The sequence below is a fragment of the Sphaeramia orbicularis genome, chromosome 5 (genome assembly GCF_902148855.1).
Source record: "Sphaeramia orbicularis chromosome 5, fSphaOr1.1, whole genome shotgun sequence".
NCBI classification, from domain to species: Eukaryota; Metazoa; Chordata; class Actinopteri; order Kurtiformes; family Apogonidae; genus Sphaeramia; species Sphaeramia orbicularis.
Genome location: NC_043961.1, coordinates 51124955 through 51148530, shown reverse-complemented (window position 1 = coordinate 51148530; position 23576 = coordinate 51124955). Strand labels below are relative to the sequence as shown.

The 23576-nt window shown below is 38.6% G+C and overlaps 2 protein-coding genes across 2 annotated transcripts in view; both read right to left on the bottom strand.

The window, feature by feature from the left end:
• The window catches only part of mov10a (Mov10 RNA helicase a), a 37958-nt gene extending 19778 nt beyond the window's left edge, over positions 1-18180 (bottom strand). Inside the window, exons 1-10 of the mRNA XM_030133708.1 lie at positions 17737-18180; positions 17541-17646; positions 17182-17399; positions 10182-10423; positions 9849-10095; positions 8226-8366; positions 7972-8134; positions 4823-4974; positions 4581-4751; positions 1187-1334 (exon numbers count right to left, since the gene is read on the bottom strand). Coding sequence (XP_029989568.1) covers positions 1187-1334; positions 4581-4751; positions 4823-4974; positions 7972-8134; positions 8226-8366; positions 9849-10095; positions 10182-10423; positions 17182-17399; positions 17541-17646; positions 17737-17858 — 1710 coding nt within the window. The 5' untranslated portion in view covers positions 17859-18180. The remainder of the gene's footprint in view (positions 1-1186; positions 1335-4580; positions 4752-4822; positions 4975-7971; positions 8135-8225; positions 8367-9848; positions 10096-10181; positions 10424-17181; positions 17400-17540; positions 17647-17736) is intronic.
• A 439-nt stretch (positions 18181-18619) lies between these two features.
• capza1a (capping actin protein of muscle Z-line subunit alpha 1a) lies at positions 18620-23372 on the bottom strand. Its single transcript, XM_030133722.1, has 10 exons — positions 23244-23372; positions 21582-21645; positions 21440-21491; positions 21179-21242; positions 20833-21039; positions 20647-20726; positions 20433-20511; positions 20260-20331; positions 19713-19775; positions 18620-19592 (listed from the first exon to the last, which is right to left on the bottom strand). Exons 1-10 carry the CDS (start codon positions 23277-23279, stop codon positions 19452-19454), a joined length of 858 nt encoding a protein of 285 aa, XP_029989582.1. The 5' UTR covers positions 23280-23372; the 3' UTR covers positions 18620-19451.
• Positions 23373-23576: the final 204 nt, after the last annotated feature.

Below are 23576 nucleotides of genomic sequence, written 5' to 3'. Positions count from 1 at the left end.
AACTTAAGACTTACCATATCAAATTTAATACCTTTTAAAGACTCTTTTAAGGTATTAAATGCAGATTTGTGAATTCAAGGCTTTTAAGACTTTTTAAGACCCTGTGGAAACCCTGTTCCAAAGACCAATAACTGGATCTCAAATAATCAAGTGTTTACGGGAGTATAATATTATTATTAGGGATGCACCGATACCACTTTTTCCAGACCGAGTACAAGTACAAGTACTTACATCTGAGTACTTGCTGATACTGAGTACCAATAAGAGTACCTAATAATACCATTACAGTTCTTAGTTACTTTTGAAAATGTGCTTTATTGTCGTTGTCATTAGTCTGACTGTAACTAAGTGCTGATACTGACATTTTATGCCTTGGAATAAGCGTTTCTCTATCAATCCACCAGAGGGCGCCGCTCTTAATTAACCAAACTGGCCAAATACCACAAAGAAAAGTGAAGTTTTTTGAGAAGAAGAAAGTCAGTAATAATAAACATGGAGACAACAGAGGTAACACGAATGTGGAAACTAATGTTGATATTGATGAGGGTAGTAGTCATAAATATATCAGCAGTTTTTCACTAACTCACACAGTTGCTCTTTGAAAAGAAAGGTTCCCGGTGGTACTCTCCATCTGGGTACGCATCTGCGAGCACCTGGAAAATGGATGGAAAGTACGCAGAGGATGGACAGACGTATCCGTCTGTGTTTTTAATGTTACTTGCAGTCAGGGTTACTTTTGTCACCATCATTTATTTAGTTAAATCTCCACACTGCTGACATTACTCCTCCGCCGCAGAACCTGCTGCACTTAACTGCGAATGTCACGCTGCCGTAAGTAGTATCGGTGGGGTTGTATCGGAGTACTTTTACGAGTACAAATACAAGTACACATGCTGAGTATTGTACCAGACACCCGATACTGGTATCGGCATCGGTGCATCCCTAACTATTACCATCTGTCTAATATTGTGTAGGTTCCCGTTTTTCCACAAAAGCAGCTCTGACCTGAGGCCTACACTCCACCAGACCTCTGAAGGTGAATTGTGGTATCTAAAGCAAAACATTAACAGCAGAACTGTTGCATTTTAACCTGTATGGCTAAGATTTTACAGTAAGCTTGAGTTTTAAGTAACATTTTCAGGACCTAAATGTTGGTTTAACAGAGCACAGGTCGATCATCTGTTACCTGATTCATGGCCTCCACCAGAGTAATAGTCTTTCCAGTTCCAGGAGGACCAAACACAAGATGAGGAGCAGGCTTCGATGACCCCGCTACGATGCGCTGGACGGCGGTATGTTGCTCTGGGTTGTTTTCCAGCTGACGGTTAAACATCCTAAAGAATAACAGGCAGATGAATTGATACTGTACATCTCTAACACTGGTACAATACTTAAACACAGATGGGTGACTTTGGATTCTGATGGCTCCCCCCTCTTTGATTCTCTGAAACCCTTATTTGTATTGAGCTCCAATGTGGATGAGTAACAGTCTGTTTCAGTAACTAAACAGATAATTATTTTTTGTTTGGGTTTTTTATTCCAGGAAAAAGGCTTTCATGCAAGATACCAGCCAACATGATCCCTCATCATTTATCCTTTTCACTTGAGTTTACTTTATGGCATTAAACCATAAACAAACCACTAAATCAAAACCTGTCACAATAAAATGCAGAACTCACACAGAACCATAATGTGTATAGTTAATGAACACTAAAACATTATCACACCTTAAAGGGCAAATCACTTTTTTTTTTTTACCCTGTATAAATTTTGTACCATGGGTTGTTTTGCTTTCACTCTCGGAGGAAGACTTAAACACCTCTACATGATTTACTTGTGTTCTGCCATCATCATCATCATCATCATCATCATCTAAAGTCGCGCCTCTGTTCCTGTACTTGACAATGTCCAGTTTATATACACATGTATATAGTCTTGTCTTATAATTGCTCAAAAAGTCCAAGCAATCCATATAAGGATTTTCCCACTGACTGGGACCACCTGTTTAGGTCATACCATAGATCAATGTTTGGTCTCCACAGTGGTCTGGGTGAGGTTTCACCAATACATTTAGTGTGGATCAAAGATAAAGTCAGATAGTGTGGATCAAACAGGAAAGAATCCTAAGACCAAAACCAAAACTAGCAGAGAAAAAGTACTGTCGTAAACAGAAAAATACAGTAAATGACAAACTATAAATAAAGTTACAGTTATGATAAATGAATGTTTCCTTTCAACATTGCTATACCATCTTAAGTAGTTTTTAAATGAAACTAGAAGCACTCGGAGAGCGCAGACCTCCGCCAAGGCTGATCAGTGGCCCCCCCTGTGGGCCCCCCCCACACCAAGGAGGTTATGTTTTTGCCAGGGTTTGTTTGTTTGTCTGTCTGTCTGTCTGTCTGTCCGTTAGTGTGCAACATAACTCAAAAAGTTATGGACAGATTTGGATGAAATTTTCAGGGTTTGTTGGAAAGGGGCCCCCCCGTGGGCCCCCCCACCCCCGATCACCACCAAAATTTAATCATTTCTTCCTTATCCCATTTCCAACAAACCCTGAAAATTTCATCCAAATCTGTCCATAACTTTTTGAGTTATGTTGCACACTAACGATCAGTGGCCCCCCCCGTGGGCCCCCCCCCCCCCGATCACCACCAAAATTTAATCATTTCTTCCTTATCCCATTTCCAACAAACCCTGAAAATTTCATCCAAATCTGTCCATAACTTTTTGAGTTATGTTGCACACTAACGATCAGTGGCCCCCCCCATGGGCCCCCCCACCCCCGATCACCACCAAAATTTAATCATTTCTTCCTTATCCCATTTCCAACAAACCCTGAAAATTTCATCCAAATCTGTCCATAACTTTTTGAGTTATGTTGCACACTAACGATCAGTGCCCCCCCCGTGGGCCCCCCCACCCCCGATCACCACCAAAATTTAATCATTTCTTCCTTATCCCATTTCCAACAAACCCTGAAAATTTCATCCAAATCTGTCCATAACTTTTTGAGTTATGTTGCACACTAACGATCAGTGGCCCCCCCCGTGGGCCCCCCCACCCCCGATCACCACCAAAATTTAATCATTTCTTCCTTATCCCATTTCCAACAAACCCTGAAAATTTCATCCAAATCTGTCCATAACTTTTTGAGTTATGTTGCACACTAACGATCAGTGGCCCCCCCCGTGGGCCCCCCCACCCCCGATCACCACCAAAATTTAATCATTTCTTCCTTATCCCATTTCCAACAAACCCTGAAAATTTCATCCAAATCTGTCCATAACTTTTTGAGTTATGTTGCACACTAACGATCAGTGGCCCCCCCCGTGGGCCCCCCCACCCCCGATCACCACCAAAATTTAATCATTTCTTCCTTATCCCATTTCCAACAAACCCTGAAAATTTCATCCAAATCTGTCCATAACTTTTTGAGTTATGTTGCACACTAACGATCAGTGCCCCCCCCCCCCCCCCCCCCCCCCCCCCCCCGCGGGCCCCCCCCACCCCCGATCACCACCAAAATTTAATCATTTCTTCCTTATCCCATTTCCAACAAACCCTGAAAATTTTATCCAAATCTGTCCATAACTTTTTGAGTTATGTTGCACACTAACGGACAGACAAACAAACAAACAGACAAACAAACCCTGGCAAAAACATAACCTCCTTGGCGGAGGTAACAAAACCAAAAAAAATACAATTTATTCCTCATTGTACTTGTGTAATTTTTTTATGTAATAAATTTTCTAAATTTTGTGTTCACCTTTCTGATATCACTTCTATTTTTGACAGCCTCTGTGCTACAATACACAGGTTGAAGAGCAGAGAGTGTTGCACATTGTACCGATTATAAAGCCCATAAAAAGTGAACATGTGATTTGCTGTTTTGAGCTATAAAAAAAGTTGAATTGCAAAAACAACAAAAAAAAAAAACTTTTGCTAGTGGAAAAAAAACCCCAAAACAACTGCAAAAGTAATTGCACTTTGGACCATGGATTAAACTGAGATCTGTCATGTATGAATGCTCTGTATGTTAACAGTCACCTGACCTGTGTGGATTTGTTGCTGGTGTTATTTGGGCTGTTGTTTGTTTATGATATCCTGTTCATGTTTTATTTTCTTATATTCCTCATTTAACAGATCTTAGTTATTTCATTTTATTGTAATTTCTTCCTTTATTTCTCTTCTGCCTAGTTTACTCAGTTCTCGTTTAGTTATTTTTACCATTATAATTATCACCATGGTTGTTATTGTTAGTATTGTTGATATTTCCTTGTGAGGGTCTTCACCACCTTCTTCTTCCTTTTTCTCCCCCCTCTTCACTCTCTCCTTCTCTCCTCCCTCTTTCATCTCCTTCCCCCTCTTCCTTCATGTCAGGTCCGGCATCGAAATGTGGTTCAACGAGACTCAAAATAAAGACAGTCGAGTATCAAGGGGAGCCTCATATACTTTATGAAATTTCTCTTGGCAAGGTAAATTTGTTCAGCCCAAAAAGGCAGCCAGACTACAATTCTGCTGTTATGATGCTGGACAAGACAAAAATAAATAAATAAATAAATAAAAAACAGTCACCTGACCTGAGTTTAGGCACAGGGACGACGGGTGATGCAGCAGCCGATGGGAACAGCACCTCTCCGAGCTGATACTGGGCTGCCAAGTCGACCGCTCGATGCTGCAGTTTGATGGGGAAGCGGTTGATGGTAAACTCCACGTCAAACTTCATATTGCTGATAAACATCTGCAACAACCTGGAAGAAGGTGATAGGCTGAGTCCTCCGCTCTTCTCTGGAGACAGACAGTGGCTTAGTTTAGCTCTTACCTCTTTGAGAAGCCCAGTTTCACTCTGTCCAGCTCTACTCTGTGAACATATCCGGTGTACACAGTGATCGGCTGGACTGTGTCTTCAGATTTGGACACTCGCAGACAGTCTCCTCGAAGTACGGATGGACGATTCTCAGCAACACCAGGAACCTGTTGGAGAAGATTAGTGTTTTTTTTTATTGTACTTTATTACTTTTCAGTGCATTCCTACACTTGATCATCGTTATGATTATCTCTCATCTGTAGTATAGAGCTACCTTTTTGTATATTCTTTTTGTGTATTTTGTTCATTTCAGAAGTTCTAGTAGTACTTTAGTAGCACATCTGTATTGATCTTTTATTCTGAAGCCTTTGCACAGACCTACTTTTTCTTTAATACTGTGTGATATTTTTTGTTTTAATTTTTTTTTTTATACAGTCCCTTTTGCACTAAGTGTTTTGCTGCTAAATTGAACTGAGCTGCTAAACTGATTTTCATTGTTCCTGGGACAGTGACAATAAAGATCTATTCTATTCTATTCTATTCTATTCATCATCGTCATCATACAGAGTAGCAGTTTCCACAGGTGTTCAGCTTGAGACCCAAAAGAGATACAGTATCTGGTGTCTCCTCATTCAAACAGGACCAGTATAACCTATGAACCTCTGGTAGTTTGTAAAATTAACCCCCATGTCTGTGTTTCACGCCGAACATTTGCATGAGATAAGTGAAATCTGTTTTTTTACTCAAATTTACAGACACTATAACCAGGTTCTGGTATGAAGGGCAGGTTCACCACAGTCCCTTACTGTACTCTGTCATGCATGTCATCCATCTCATCATCTTCTAAAAAGCCACTCTTTGGAAGGATTTAAGTTTGTTATTTCAGTGAATATCACCATTATATTACAGATATGAACCTGAAATTCCACCCAGAATACTCAGTCATAGTTATCAATCAGGAAAGAAACTGAATATATGCAAAGAAACAAAATACATGTTGCAAATCCCACCAAGTAACAGGGATATCATATTGCAGGGGACTAATATTATCACAGGACCTGTGCAAATAGGGCTACAGATGTACATTTTGACTGTCAAAACCGGGACTCTGAAAACAGTGTCTTTTTTTATGTCATGTTTTTATCATCTTGTGTCTTTCATGTTGTTTTTGTCCATCATTTTTGTCTCTTACATTGTGTCAATCTCATTGATATTGTAGTCTTGCTGTGCTTTTTATTACTGAGGTCTCTGCATTTCAGAAGTCACCACAACAGTCCTTTTATGTTATAATTAGGAAAATAAAATTACATAAAATATCATTCTTATATAATTTCCTCTTTCAAGTTGCAACCCAATAAACAGCTCCATAGCCCATTTTGGTTCGAGACACTGAGTTTGGGCAACAAAGAAATGCAGAAAAAAAGATATGCGTTAAGAACCTTTAGGTCACCAGCTCTGGCTTTCAACTGCAGCTTCCAGCAGAAAACAGTAAAGAGTCTAATGGACCAGTTAATGTACAAGGTGTCCATAAAATCTCTTTACAATTTAACAAATTTATTACAAATGCAAATGAACAGACCAATCTGTGGAAATTATTAAAAAATAAAAAGAAGATATTACAGTTTTTTTTGCCTCCTTTAATGCACCTTATATTGGCACCATTACTTGCATGAAGCACATCAAGACAGTACTGGATTTCTTGCCATGTTGGCTGTATCATAGTGTCATCAATGGTTTCAGTGGCATCATTGGGCCTCATTCACAAAGTGCGTATGCACAAATCTGTGCTTAAACTCTGCGTTCAATTGTTTGACACACAAATCCGGGATTCATCAATATTTTCTAACCCGAATTTGTTCTACTCTGTGAACAAATTTAGAACTGCCTCAGACCATGTATATGCACAAATAAGGAAGGCCAAACTGACTTAGAAAATGCAAACACATACCTTTTAAGTACATTCAGAGAATATAAAACCACATTCATTAAAAAGAGATTTAATTTTAAAATTTTAAAATCATTAATTTACTACTATATTGGCCAAAAGTATTAAACAACTATGAAACGGACACACTTTCACCCTCATCATTACGACAATTAAATATTCAACGATAGCAACAGTCCCAGTTTACAAAAGAATATATGAAAACATACATTTTGAAATGTAGGCCTAACAATCTTGACTTCCATTTAATTGTTTTAGCCTATGATGATCACCCACTCCCAACAATTTCTTGTGCCATGAAATTACGCAACTGTGGCCACAGGCAACTGGTTCATTGGTAGCATGTTAAAGGTCATGCAGAGTATATAAACGATTCAGATTCACCTGCGCAAGTGTTAAGATGTCCCTAATGCGTTTTTTGGCATCAACTTTTATGTCGAACCACTTTTTTTTTCACCTGGGCCACAGTGCGCTTCCCAAGGGATACTAGGTTGACAGCCTTGGTTATTGCAATCCAAGCATCTTTTTCTTTTTTTTTTTTTTTTTTTTTACCATCGTCACCCCTGAGGAGAAACTCTTCCTTTACTGGCTTCCACCTCAGATACAATCGTTTTGATTTCTGTGGTTGTAAAGTTCTTTTGTTTTTCGCCTTTTGGCCCCATTGCTTCTAACAAACTATAAAATTTACTACTTCTCTCCTCACATAACCCCTTCCTTCATTCACAAATCAACCCTAGGCAAGCGGCTTCCTTATGTGGAGAAATGGGGGAGTGGTAGTATGCTAATCACAAACTGCGAGCATGCACCTGTCAATGTAGAATGATTCTGATTCACATACAAGAACAAAATTGGCCAGTGCACGTGTCATTAATCCCATGGTGATTTGCGTTCGTACTTATTTTGTGCACAAAGTAAGAATATTTCCACGCACATATTAGTGAATGAGGCCCAATGATCTTTTCCTTCAGGTCACTGATGTCCCGTACCTTTGTTCAATACATGATATCTTTAACACCCCACCTTTAACCCCATAGAAAGAAATCCAGGGGAGTAATGATTCAATTGCACATGATCAAACAACAAGATTTAACACTTTGATAACCACTGAGTACAAAGAACAAATCTGACAACATATCTCATCAGTTGCTTTTATAATACATTTTTTAAACTGTAAAGGGACTTTGTGGACACCCTTGTATTCTGATGTACATTTTCTTACTTTGAGTGTAAGTAGCTTCTTGTTGCTTTGGTCTGGATTCATAGTTTGATCACGGAGGTCATACTTCCTAATGTCAACCTCCATCTGGATCTCCTCGAGGTGGAGCAGAAGGTGAAATCGAGCAGCGTAGTTCTTCATTTTCAACTGGCAGCTGAGGAGACTCCTACATAAACAGGGCAGCACAGACTGTTAAACAGGGACCTCATCCACACACAATAGCTCAATTCATCAGATGATCTAGTTCTGTCTCTCACTTGACTGATGGAAGTTTCTGTCTGGCAATGGGAGACAGGTACTCAGAGTCCTCCATCCTTCGTCTCGCTAGCTCCTTAAGGTAATGAGGGTACTTGTAGTCTCCTAATTTCACTGTCATTGTTAGGCGCTGGACAATAGAACTGCAGAGAAGGAAAAAAAAAAACACAAACACATAATTTTAATGACTGATCGAAGTGTGACTGGTATAAATAAAAGTAGTTTAACAAGGCCCAAAGAAGAAAATACTACTGCTGAAAATCTGTGATGCAGGACTCCTGCTACTGAGAGTACAATGTGTGCTCACTTATGATATTTTAATATAACCAGGAAAGATATCTGGGTATCTGGGTATTACATTTACATTTCATATGGACAAAAAAATGAATATTTATACAAAAATAGAGCTATGCTCTGTAAGAATTTTAGAATTTTTATTTGCTTTTGTGATATGACACCTAAGCCTGTTTGCATGACCATAAAAGGCTGATAACTGAGAGTAATCGGATAATTAAAGAAATGGCTACTATCAAATCAAGACTGTATACATTAGGGATGAATGTGGCAGCGATGATAAGAATGCATGTTATGTCTTGAACCCATGATTGTGTGTGTGTGGGGCAGAGTAAGAGAGTGGGAGAGTGAGGGACTGCGCATGGAGAATGTTAGATAGGATGTGTGAACGATTTTAGTGTAACTGTTTGACTGATGCAACACATATGTGGTAACTTATTAATTGGTCTCGTAATTTACATACACCAAACTCTGTCATTATTTATTTACTTTTAACCGTCAACCTGTCCAGGGACTACAGGTGGAAATTAGTACTTATGCTATAACCTGGTATCAAGCATCTTTACTCTGACTCTGTCTAGGTCAATGTATTGTTGTGCACTGTCCCTGTACAAATAAAGGCATACCATACCATACCATACCATACCATCAGACCTAACACATTTACCTGCACCTCAGAAATGCGATAATCGAAAAGCCGTGGTTTAGACGCTCCAGTCCATTATCAGATTTCTTTCATAGTGTGTACGTATGAAGTGATGGTCCAATCAAACTTCCTGTTAATGTTTTCTGCTCATGTTTGTCTACATAACTTCCGTTCTCTACAATTTTAATTGTATTCACACATGCACAGACGTAAAAGAATGAAATAAATCAGATTAACCTGTATACATGCAGGAAGACATGGGAGTATCGGGGAGAAATCCAGGTGTGTTAATCCAGTTTCTCATAATCAGATTACTGCTGTTATCTGATAAACCATATCAGATTATTCTGTTTACATTTTCACTTGAATAATCTGACAACTCCAGAAATCGGATGATGATCAGAGTATTGGTGTGCATGTCAACAGGTTCACTGACACTCAATCAGATGATCCTCTGGCTCCACTTTAACACCATTCAATTCATTATTGATGACAGTTATGACAAAGAAATTACAAAACATTAAGGTTCTCATTTTAACATATCACCAGTGGAGATTTATATTTATCATCATCAGTACTGGTATTGAACATTTTTCAACAATACCCAGCCCTAATCCTTATGTGCTGGCATAATTACATGCATTTAAGTGGATTTCCCTGGTGAGTTTTGGACTAAGTGCCGTACCTCTCTGGTGGGACCCCGTCCACTACCACTGTGTCAACAGGCTTGTATGTGACCACTTGAAATGGTCTGTAAGGAGCCACTGGGCCCAGTTCCACAGCCAGTGGGGTTCTGGCTACAGCTTCAATCTCTCTCACAATGCAGAAAGGCACCGATCCAGGCAGATCTGGACAGAACTCAAAGTACATCGTGGCAGGGAAATACCCGTAGTGATTCATCAAGTACCGAACCACAACTTCATAGCTTTCTCCTGTCAAGACATGTTCCGAATTAATTACAACGTCAGCATGTTTCAACACTTCAAACTGAGGAAGAGGAGGGTCTGTCGTCTCTCACCAGGACAGAGGAAGAGTGGACAGGCTCTGGTCACTCGTCTCTCATCCTCCAAAGTGAAACAGCGTATCCTGTGCAGGGCAGTGTAGTAGGTGAAGTGGACGCAGTTTGTGCCTTTGTTTACGATGTGAAACTTGACGATGAACAACTCCCTCAGACGGTCCACGGTGAATCGGACCTTACCGCCGCTCGTTCCAGGCTCTGAGGTGATCTTAACGTCCCCCTTGTCAGCTGTCAACTCTTTCCTGTGAGAGAGGCATGTCCATAATACAGTTTTTTTACTTCATTGATTTTACAAGCAAAAAATATACAATGGGTCCATAAAGTTTCTTTACAATTTCACAAGTTTAATACAAAGGTAAATGAATAGACAAATCTGTGGAAATTATTACTAAATGAAAAGTAGATGATGTTTTTTTGCCTCATTTAATACATGTCTATATGGGTGCCAGTACATGTTGGCTGTAGCAAAGCCTCATCAGTGGTGGCAATGGTATCAATGATCTTTTGCTTCAGGTCATTGATATCCTGTATCTTTGTTAGATACACGAGATCTTTAACATAATCCCATAGAAAGAAGTCCAGGGTCTGGAAATGTTTGATTTAGGAACCCACCAACATGCAGTCCCCAATGTGGTGGTGCAACATATACCTGGAAAATGATGGTTGGTTAAAGGTCATCCAGTAGTGGTGCCACATATTCAGTCAAAAGGTCAAGGGAAATATTTGCAGTAATTGGTCAATGCAATGTGATTAAAAACTTTGATAACCACTGAGTACATAGAACAAATATGATATACATCTCTCATCAATAGCTTTGGTAATACATTTTTTAAATTGTAAAGAGACTTTGTGGACACCCTGTAAAATTGGCATATGCATGCAGACCACATGCATGTCAAAAACTAATTAAAAACAAAAGGAAACACTGAATGTGTGTGTGTGGGGGGGTGTCTCTTCAAAACACCTCAGAAAAGTTCACTAAATCTTACCAGACATGAGGCAGTGTGCAATTTTTTTTCCAACCTCATACAATAAGATATTCCTGATTCTCTGCATGCGAGATGGAGAAATTATATAATTCCATTTTAGTGGGATTAGACAAAACCAGGCTGTAAAATGAGCAGGAATGAAGATGAATCCCTTTGTGTTGCTATGTTCTCATATATCTGACAAATAGTTTAAAATGAGTGTATTACTTCTGATACTGAAATTGATACTGAAAAAGCAGACTTCTAAATTCTATACTTGCATCTCTATTAAGATAGGAGGAGTAAAGATTTCCTCCCCAGTAATTTTTTTGGTTTCTGCTGGTTCTTGCATCACAAAAATGACTTAAATGAACAATTAAACAACAGTAACATACGTCACATCAACAAATGACCATTCAGACACAAAGAAACATAGATAAAGATATTAAACATGCACAAATTATGCACCAATGAAACACACAATATTTTTAAATACAGAAATAAATGTGAATGTAAAAATGTGATGAGGCCTACTTTCCTGCATCTATAATGTCCATATATAGCACCCAGAGGTATACTCCTTCCTTCCTTCCTTCCTTCCTTCCTTCCTTCCTTCCTCCCTCCCTCACTTCCACACTGTATGTTGAGTCTTTCCAGGTCACATTCCTTTATCCACTGTTTCATCGAGGGAGTATCCACACTCTTTCAACATAAAACAATAACTTTCCTGGCTTGTAGAAGTCCAAAGCCTAGTATTTTTGTCTGTTCTGTGTTTGTGTGAAGCCCAGTGGATAGAGTCTGAACACACATTTATCAGGATGTTGATAGTGAAAACCTCTGACAGACATGTGGTGACATCGTTTCTGAATCTTTGGACATTCCCACAGACCAGTGTTTTTCAACCTTGGGGTCAGGACCCCACGTGGGGTCGCCTGAAATGTCTAGTAATTGATAAAAAATAAATAATAAAAAAACATACAAATAAAAAATATATGGTGACTTGACAGAGACAATCACAATACATAAAAGACATGACAAACTCTGAAGCTGAAATTGAAACACTGCGGTACTGTTTATCTTTCAAATGTTCATTGTGATCGGTTTAAGATGCTGCACCTCTTTCATAATTCCTAGTTTGAGTTATTGTTTTTTCAGTACTAATCGTCAGCCTTGTAAATACAAGCTGGACTGATTGTACTGTACATATCCTGACCGAGGAAAAAAAAATTCACACTTTGTGCCGTAATCTCAACCTGGCTTTTCTGCCTCCATCCATAATAATATACATTATACAGCCTAAATGTCATCTAAAATTAACGTTGATTTGCAACATAGTATAGCAAACTATTACATGATCAAAACCAAATTAATTTTAGCAAAAAAAAAAATGTCTCTGTTTTGAATGTCTGGGGTAACCAGAAATTTGTGATGTTAAAATAGGGTCACGAGCCAAAAAAGGTTGGGAACTACTGTCATAGACAGCAAAGAAGTTCCTTTTTCCTTCAGACATTTAGGAAATCTGTCTGGAATATAACCAGAAATATGATGACGTTTGATAAAGGTTACATAAGACCCCATCAACCACTTACATTGAAGTAGCTTAAACAATGTATTTTTTGTAGAGTTGAAATGGTTAATCGACTCAAAATGATTAAAACTATGATTTCATTAAAGTTTTCCTGAATCAAAGCTTTGTTTCCTTAATTTCACTGCAGCTAAACATTAGTTCCGCTGTTGTGTTTCTCACAGATGCTTATTGTGATGCACATGACGCTAGGATCAACACAGAGTTGTATGTTAGTTCTATCTGAAGTTATTAGTAATTTAGATACAAGAAGACTGCAGCGCACATATTGTTTGTAGATGTTTGTTGTTTATACCTATAGATATTTTTATATATGGGTGCTTCTGTGAAACTGGTACCTAAAAGTAGGACAGAGGAGCTAAAAATTCAAACAAGATGTATATTAATGTTATGAAGTAAGTTTGGAAGCACTTTGGGTCTATTTAAAAAAAAAAAAAAAAAACATATTTACTGAGATAAAAGAGAAACTATTTTTCTGATAAAACACATTTTTATTTGACACGCGCATACAAAAATCCACATGTAACACGGACATTAGGTTTCTATAATGAACTCCCTCGTCTTTTTATTTCAGTTTTTTTCCCCAATACCCACACTTATTACACAAGGCAAATCCACAGACAACTCAGTGATACCTGAGTTTTCCTGTGAAATTATAACTAGTCAGTATTCCAGCAGTGCGCGGATGATTCTGCATGCAATGATTACCCTGACATAATCAAAGTAAAAAGGACATGAAAATTACGCGCAACTGTTTTTTTGAGTATCTCTTCATTCTCTCACAAGTACATTTTGTGAATCGAAGTAAATATGCAACGCAGAACGTTTTACAAAAATGACCACTGTTGCAAAATCACTCGCAGTTTATTTGTGTTTAAATGGGCAGGTTCTGCACAAAATGCCAGTGGACAAGATGGGTTATATAGAATTTTATAGTGTTGTTATTTCTATTTCGATGTTTTTTTACAACTTTAGTTATCATTTTTCCATATTAACAACAATGACATCATTAGTTAAGCATTTCTTACAGAAGCTGTGAACTTGCCCCCCCACCCCATCCAGATGGCATCCCCACAAATATATCCACATAAACATTCATGTATCAAACGGGCAAACACAACACCAAAAGAAGAAAACAAATATACAAAAATACAAAAAAAAACCAGACACAGACAAAAAAAAGATTCAAACCAATCTGTGTTAATCATTATGGTCATAACACCAACATTCTGGGCCTCTGGCATAAGAAAAAAGTCCCAACAGTCAGAATATGGGCATTGAGAAGACTAGGATGGTAGTCAAAGACAAGGAGAGAGATAGAGAAAGAAAGACAGACAGAAAGACAGACAGAAAGACAGACAGACAGACAGACAGACAGACAGACAGACAGACAGACAGACAGACAGACAGACAGACAGACAGACAGACAGACAGACAGACAGAAAGAAAGAAAGAAAGAAAGAAAGAAAGAAAGAAAGAAAGAAAGAAAGAAAGAAAGAAAAATACATTAATAAGTAAAAACAAGAAGTAAGGCCAAAGGCAGGTTCTTGAAATGAGTTATGAACCATGACCGGGTTCTGTCATGTTTATCCTCCAGCCCGTGTACTGTATACCTAATCTTTTCCAGAGCCAATTCCAACATCATATCTCATAGAACATAGGCAGGAGGGTTCTTCCCCTTCCAGTTCAGCAATATCAGACGGCGGGCATGCAACAATGCAAAGACAACTGCATTTTTGTGGAGACGGGGCAACTTCAGCTCATTGCTAACAGCTATCAAAGGGTCAGGCTGCAGTATTTCAGCAAGTATCGTTGAGAGTGATTGGAAGATCTATTAGATATTTGTATTTTATTTACTTAGTTACAGGACAGTGTGTATTGACATTAGTTACAAAGAACAAGATGCATGTACCAGATTTAGCAGAGAAGCTAATTTCCATCTGTAATCTGAGTGATGTTTGTTATGTTAGTCATATGTCCAGGACAGCAAAGTCATAATATACTGGAAGAAAACGGTTAAACATGGCAGATATAGGAAATTCTGCTCAGATTGAATGGCTTCACCCAAATACATAAAATACATTCAATACATACAATACATTCTAAAAATACACTAACTTTCCTAGAGCAAGAATAAGATATAAAAGATAGAGCGAGAAGTAGAGAAGAAGAGAAAGAGAAGAAAAAAAGAAAAAGAAAAAGGAGCAAGAAGAATAAATAAATAAATAAATAGATAAATAAGCTAATTGTGCAATTGCAAACCAGACATAGAAAAAAGCACCAGTAAAAACTTTTGTGCTAAAAACTTCATTAACAACCATGGTAACACCACAGGTTTTACATTATATCCTTTTATGTTTACACTTGCTGTGGTTGTTGTTTCAGCTAGTTCAGGAATAAAGGACCTGTTGTTTGGCATTTTCAGACATGTCTATTTCACATTTTTTCTTTTTTTTTTTCTTATTCAAATAATTATTTAATCAAATTGAAGAAAATAACCAATAGATTAGTCGATTATGAAAATAATCCATAGCTGCAGCACTAACTTATGGCTTGTTTTTGTGCCAGAAGAAGTAAAGATGGAGTCATATCACGTGTCTTTCAGGGGATGCTCCCTGGTTCCTAAAAGTGCTCTGTGTTCCTCTGGACAAAAATGTAGACTCTTGAACCTAAACAGTTCCATGCAATCATAGAGCGGCTCCTTATGAAACTTTAACATCCAGTCACATCACATTAAATATCAGTCATTAAGTCCTGTTGCATTTTGTCCATGTGTCGCTGGTGCAGGCACTGTCCTTGTACTTGACCTACTTTCCCCAATCCTGGCTTCACTCCATTGGCTTCCTGTGCATTTTAGAATTGATTTTTAAGATTTTACTGATCACTTTTAAAGTCCGAATGTGCCTGGCCCCTAGCTACATAGCTGACATGCTAGTCACTTATGAGCCAGTACGCAGGCTTAGATCATCCGGCTCCTGGCTGTTCCAAAGTCGAGGCTTACTCAGTTCTTGTTGTAGTTATTGTTACCATTATAATTATCACCATGGTTGTTTTTGTCAGTATTGCTGATATTTTCTTGTGAGGGTGTTTGCCACCTTGTTTTTCCTTTTTCTCCCCCCTTCACTCTTTCCTTCTCTTTTCCTTCCCCCTGTTCTTTCATGTCAGGTCCAGCATCAAAATGTGGTTCAACAAAACTCAAAATAAAGACAGTTTCCCTTGGCAAAGCAAATTTGTTCAACACCAAAAGGCAGCCAAACTACCATTCTGCTGTTATGATGTCGGACAAGACAAGTTAAAAAGAAAAAAAAAAACAACAGAAAAACAAAGTCGAGGTTTAAACACAAAGGTGACCGCGCTTTCTGCATGAGGGCCCCTCGACTTTGGAATGGCCTGCCCAAGGAGATAAGGCTTGCAGAATCAGTGACATGTTTTAAATCACTTCTTAAAACACATCTTTATAGACTTGCCTTTATGTGATGTTATCTCTTTTTAATGTTTGAATATTTAATTTTACCGTATTTTGGTTATTCATTTATATTGACATACATGATGTTGTTTTATTCCATTCCTTCATTTTTACATTGATTTGACAGCATCAGTGATCAGGCAGAGGAGTGTGTTCAGCTCCAGGCTGCTGTCTCTGACCTGCTCCACCAGCAGACTCAGGAACTCATTCATCCCCCTGGCCATCAGATTGTACAACTCATCACTGAGTGGTCGGGGGGGTCTCGGTCTCAGTCATGACCAATCAGGACTGATACGAAGAGACTATAAAATATCCAAACACCTAATGTAGTTGGTCTACACCTACTCTTCAAACCACCGTAGATCACTTAAATAACTGTTACACTTAAATCACTGTTTCACTTTATATCACTGCCTCGAAATGTGTAAATACAACCAGAAGTCCTTATTTACAGTACTGTACAGGAAGCTCTTTTAGAGGTAGTTCTTTAGCAAGTGTCTTTTAGAGTATATATACTAACCTTAATGTCAACCTGGTTACTAACCCACTGTTGTGTTGTGTTTTGGTCTGTCTGTTTTTTGTCTTCTTGTGCTGTATGTAAAGCTGCTGAATACTTGAATTTCCCTCAGGATTAATAAAATATCTATCTATCTATCTATCTATCTATCTATCTATCTATCTATCTATGTTATGTAATCTCTGCCCTCTCTACTTCGATACATTCAAATTTATTCAGTGTCATGTTTTCCAGTTGGCTGTACATATCTCTTTTATTGTGTTGTGTTGTTTTCTATGTTTTAGTGTCTTTGTTTGCATCTTGTTTTTTTCAATTGTATCCTGCTGTGGTGCCCTTCTGCTTTTTCTGTCAGAAAAGAGCACTTTGTAAACTCAGTTTTTAAAGGTGCTGTATCAATGAAAGTTATTATTATTATTACTTTATCTAAATACTTGACTGATAGAATCACCAGCATTCAGACATACCTATTTGCCTTTAACTTGTGCAGTATTTCAGTGACCAGCTTCTTCTTGGGGGTCAACACAGGGGTCACCGGAGTTGAACCAGCAGCAGCCGAGGAGGATGAAGATGAGGAAGATGGTGGAGGAGGAGGAGGAGTGTAAGGGGTCTTCTGAGAGTCAGACCCTGGCGTTTGTGATTGTGGGAACCGTGGCCTCCTCCACTGGTCACAGTAAACTCTGACCTGCAACAGGGACAGGAAATAAACATTACACTTCCTGTTTGGTGACATGTTGCAGCAAAACACTAACACCAAAAAACAGTTTGCTGACAGTGTTACAATAGTGTTACATTAGTGTTATATTAGTGTTACAGTGCATCTTACCTGAGGTCTGACATGAATGTAGATGTTCCCCTGCTTTATGTGGACCTTGTTGAATCTGAGAAGCGCGAAAATAATATTGGAAAAGTTTGGGTCTTTAATCCCTTTTCTGTGGAAACAAGGCAGAGAAAGAAAGGAGTTGTATACAGAGACTTTATTCGAACATGGCTCAGAACACGCATTTGTTTCGGCTGCATACCTGCCCTTAAATTCATTGTTGTAAATGTCTCGAAGTTCCTTTTTGCTGGTGGTGGATACTCTGTCTCCCAGAAATTCAATGAAGTCCAGTCCACATTCAAGAGACTCTATAAGCGACGGCATGTCGACGTGTTGGAAGCCGCTACCGACTATGTTCTGGTTAAAATAAGGAAGTTCATCGGCCTCGTTTTGTGCAACTATGAGCCTATTTCCCACGGTTCATGTGTCTGTCTGGAGTCATTCACACTCTCATGACGGTGAGGACGCTTTAAGGTTCTTATTTTGCGCGACTGTACGGATATTCACAATATATTAAGCATATAGTTTAACCCGCGCGTGGATTTTTAACACATTTGACACGTTAAAACATGTACAAAACCATCTACAGATCTGTTTATGGACGCAGGTGAGCGCAAACCTACTGGTGGTGAACACAGCCCAACGGTGCCTAAGCCAGGGAGTGTCTGTAACGAGTTTTCACAAGAAAAACGAAAACATACCGCCCACTCGTAAAAATAGAACAACATCTTGTGGAGATAAAGATATGTGTTTAATTGTTTTGTGAAATGCTTAAGTTTAATCGCCCAGTCAGACGATGACAACATCTGTTTAGTATTTTGACTTCACGGGCTTTGTCAGACGTGTTTTGTTGACACTCCCTAGGTTGTGGGCGTTACATAATTCCCAGCACGGCGGGTATGTGGAGTCACGCAAAACAGCTGACTCATGAAAAAACCATATGACATGTTACGTTTCTGTTACATCGAAACTATATCTAATGAAACATTTTATTTGTATAGCCTATAGGATACAGCTTTGTCTAATATAGTCAGTGTTTCTGTTCAAAACTGCAAACAAGATATAAAAACAACACACACTCCTGATTGCTTATGTAATATTTTGTGCAACTTTTTATTTCATGAATAATAAATGTACTTACAGTTTGTATAAAAAAATAGAGCCAAAGCTAAAGGCAAACAGTTGGCAGGGGGATACCAGTATTTTTCCAGTCCTGTGGAATACAGAGGGATTATTTCTCACTAAAACATCTGTCAATAGCAGGGAGAAATGAAAGGGGTAAAATTCCAATTTCAAGAGGGATATTAAAATCTGGTCAGTGAGTAAGGAAAGGACAAGGTGTTTATACTTTGGCTTTCCCGCTGGTTATACAACCCCACATCCATCCAGAGGGACGCGTAAATATATACAGATGGCATTTTTTAAAACATAGAATTTGTAATTTGACAGGTCTTTTTCAACTGAGATTACATCAAACTGCAGAGAGTATCTTCCGTCTCTTAATAAAAACTACTATGGAGGTATTGAAAACAGAACATCAGCTGTGTTATACAGGTTATTTGCTACATAAAAGTCAAGTGGGTGTAACCATTTGAAGCACAGGGGATCACAAACTGTGTTTACATAAGGTACATCTGTATTTGAATGACAAGGAATGACCCAAATTTTCACAGTGTCACTAAATGCATTAGTTGTTAGAAAAATAACCATATGTGTTTGCAAATGAGCAACAGTTACACTATTCAATGTCTTTATTATAAAGGCATCGCCGCTCAGTGCTCAACATAATCTGTCATTCTCTGGAAAAAAAAAAACAAACCAAACACGGCTTTTAGAAGGACATACAGTACATTATGTTGCATCACACATCTCCACACGAGCATCGGCTTTCCCTCATCAGTTTGTCAGGGTCATCCTCTAAGCATTCTGCATCTCCTTGCCGATCTTGTAGCTTAGGATCTTGGTCCAGTCAATCTTGGTACGAGTGACTGGGAGCTGTCTGCGTAAGGCTTTGAACGTGGTGTCTGACATTGTTTGATAGTTCTCGCTGATAGCCGTCTGGAATAAAAAGCAGAGAAACACATCAGTCATGCTAACTATCTCTAGCTATTCCATGATACTACATCTCAGTTATTTCTCCACCAGGACCACTTGTGCATTTCTTAACTACCCACATACCTGGTATTCATTCTCTGCATCCTCTATAATTTTCACCAACTCCTTTGCAGTCTGGCTCTCATTCTGTCAAAATATGTTAAGTGTTTTAAGTAAAATTAGCTAATAACATTAGAACAGTTAAGTATACAGTACATTAATGTAAACAAATATGGCAAACACTACATAAAGGATACAGCAAATAACTGAACACAAACTAAAATGACATAGAGCTACAAGGAAAACCAGATTTGTTTTTAGATGTTTCTCCAATATTAACTGTGTATACAAATAAAATGGCTTCACACTATGGCTTTAGAAATCAATGCGTTACTCATAATATCTGAACAACTCAAACTAGCCCTGAAAGTCTACATTAAAAATAGTCAGGTTCTCAAAATTACACTAAAACTATGAATGTATGTAAAAATTGAAAATTAAACTGAAATTTAAAAAAAAGTCAATACTGCAATAACTGGTGTGTTTTCACAACACTTGACACATATTAATGACTCCTGTTTAACTCATCACAGTTAAAACACAAAAACTAGTAACAGAATAAAACACTTACAGACACTGTCAGTGCTTCCTGTATGTCTTTATGGCTGACCAGCTGCACATTTCCATCCTCATAATAATGTACCTAAATAAACAGTAAAATAGTACAAATATTAGTCAGACACAAGCAAACAAGTAAAGACGGCAAACTTTACTGCTAAGTTTGTATTGTACTTGAAAACATACCTGAATTTTCAAGACTCCAGTAACTTGCGCTGTAGGCTGTGAAACGCTGAACCTCCATTCAGACCGGCAGCGGCCGTTCCTGTCAACAGAAAATGTGGAGGTGTAGGCCCGACACAATCACACATAATTGTCTTCACACTGTATCGACACATTTCTATCTGAGTGAATTTCATTGTGAAGTTTATAAAAAGATCTTTATTCTGTATCAACTTACCAGAAGTTTTTAGGCTCAAACTGATGTCCCTCAATGCATGCAATAATGGTCTGCTGGCCATCGATTGTTTTCCCATAAACCTGAGATAAATTCAACAGGAGGAGCATGTGAGTGGGTGAGTGGGAGCGTGATTGTGTTCGATGCTTAAAACAACAGATCCCGTGCAGACTGAGAGCATGATCTTACAGTGCAGACTCCGCTGGGGTAGTGCTCCTTGACATAAGCCCTCAAGGCAGAATCACAGGCATCTCTCCAGGGCCTGAGAGCGGCCTCTCCCTCATGGGGCTGGGGGTCACTGGCCTCCTTTCTCAGGTGGTCAAACTTGAAGGAGATCTTGTTATGAGGGTCAAAGAAGCGGCCATTACCCAGGTCTCCATGCTCAGTAATGAGGACCTACATGTGAAACAGATGGAAAGAGAAAACTGCTGTTACCAAGGCTGTTTACTTTACAGAAGCCTATTTCAGGCTTATGAAATAGGAGTTCAATACAAAATGCAAAATACTTTTTTTTTTTTAAAGAAAAAGAGCTTACCTCATCATCATATCCATTAATTTTGGCACGAGTGAACTGATCCGTGTTGTACTGGGCAAAGGCACTGCATTAAAAGAGAATTCAACCACACATTAACAAAAATCCAAAACATAAATACTTTTTTGAGATATATATATATATATATATATATATACACACACACATACATATATAGATAGATAGATAGATAGATAGATAGATAGATAGATAGATAGATAGATAGATAGATAGATATAGATATGTATATAAAAAGGCATTTACTGAGCTGCGCCCTCTCTGAGAAGGTTGTCATTGTTGAGCAGTAGTCGCACATCTGAAGAAAAACAAAAGAATACATTTTTTAAAAACACGCATTAACAAATATGATTCCATAGCCATTAAACTAATTTTGCAGCAGGCTCACCATTGAAGACTTCATTGAATTCTCCTGGAGGAGCATGGATCACAAAATCAGCTGCAATGCGGATCTTAAAATAAATAGAAATGATAAAATAAAACATTACTAAAAGGACTGACATTGTCACTAAATGCAAATTGTAACTGAAGAGTTTAGGTTCTGCCTTGTTTGAAACAATAAAATCATTAGACTTTATGAATATTACTACTCATGTAATATTGTTCAATGCTGTTCTCCTGTTCATTCTGTTCTGTCCTGGTCTAATGTAAAAGAACTGATGGTTGGAAGTGCACCAATCTCTTAAAAAAAGGCAATCTACACGATTTTTGGAAAATGTGTGTCATATTTAATGAGAAAAAACTGCCACTAGAGTGAAGCAGAGAGCAATTTGTCAACTTTCTTGGCTGCAGGCTTGTTGCTTCTATTTTGACCACTCCCTAGATGGCAGGCATGGTGTCACCCAGGGGCTTATTTTAGTATCCAGTATGCATGTGTAAGCATGTGGTGTTAAAGCCAGAAAGTTTTATGTTGTGTGCTCCTCGTGTGATCTTAGTAAAGATTGGTATCTGATGAGGACCTGACTCACAAGCATAGAAATATTTATTATCAATTCAAATATAACAACGATCCATTTTTCTTCACTATTTTTTTTTTTTTAAATATATTTCATAGCTTTAACCGGTCCTAATGTCTCTGCCAAGCTACAGTCTGGCTCTGCAAGTGATGCCATCTGTCAGGCACACAGGGATATTTAGCCCTTAGGCTACAGCTGGCAATGACCTACAAATGGGCTGTCCAGCTGAAAGGGTACTGGGACATTACAATAGATAACCCAGTTTAAGTGTGTCCCTGAATAGTCTCTCTCTCTCTCTCTCTGTCTGTCTGTCCAGGGCCCAGAATGCACCAACAGTCTCAAGCTCAGAGTCTTTACCAGGGAGCTCATAGCTGCACTCACATAAAAAAAATGATTACCAGAAGTGTAAACCGGATAAAATGCTTTATGTATTTCCAGTCTTTCTGCTCCTGGTCATACCATCAGCTTTAGGAATGCAAAGCATTATATGACAACGTGTAGTAACACGATGCAGGAGCAGCAACCCGTCACGACAAGCCCCAAAACACTGCAGGAAAACTAAATCTACCCTGGCAGACGACAGGAACAAGTTTCAAGTTAACAAATTAAGATACTAAATTCTTTGGAGCAACATATGCCTAAAATCATCTCGGGGCTATTTATACAATTTTAATCAGCTGAAGTACATTTCAGTGAGCTGGGTGTGGATGGTGTTAAACCGATGCAATGTCATTACTGTAAATGCAGGAAGTAGCTCAACTTCCTACGGTTTAGCATTAGCATGGGCAACTCCTAAATATTAGAAATATTAGACATTCCGTGCGCATGTATGTATATGAGGCAAAGTAGGGTGAAATTCCGTAAGATAGAGGACATACATTTTGTACTTGTGCACACAAATAGCTAAAACCCACAGCACAACTCAGAACTGTCAAATACAACAGTGTTGTTGGTTTAGCTAGCTTCACAGGCAGACACATAACCCAGTTCGGCCCGTTTCGCAATCCATGCCAATGTTTAAGAATATTACAAATCTCCGTAGGCAAAGGCAAATACTCACAAAATTATCTCAGTATAAATGTAGAATGTTTTACCTTCTCCTCGTCACTGAGCTCTTCAAAATCTGCCATCTTCACTCAATGAACTGTTAAGGAATCGGCTGTCAGAGTTGCCAGGTTTGTGCAGCTCCTCCTCCGCCTCCTCTTCTAAGCGACAGCCCAACAAAACCACTGCGGCGGTGGAGCTCTCTGAACTTCCACCACACACGAAGTAGTTATATTTCACTAACAACACAGTTAGAATGTATTCAAATATTGAAATGACTTACCACTGGCGGGAAAATGGTCTGAAAACGTATTTTTAAAAAACTGAAGATAACAGACTCGTTGGGGCAGAGACATGTCCCAACCTGGCAACCTGAGACGTTC

Coding starts and splice junctions, on each gene's coding strand:
- capza1a (XM_030133722.1), bottom strand. CDS start 23,279: ATGGCAGATTTTGAAGAGCTCAGTGACGAGGAGAAG. Junction 21,646..23,243: donor AGCTCAGTGACGAGGAGAAG/GTAAAACATTCT, acceptor ATTTATTTTAAG/ATCCGCATTGCAGCTGATTT. Junction 21,492..21,581: donor ATTCAATGAAGTCTTCAATG/GTGAGCCTGCTG, acceptor GTTTTTCTTCAG/ATGTGCGACTACTGCTCAAC.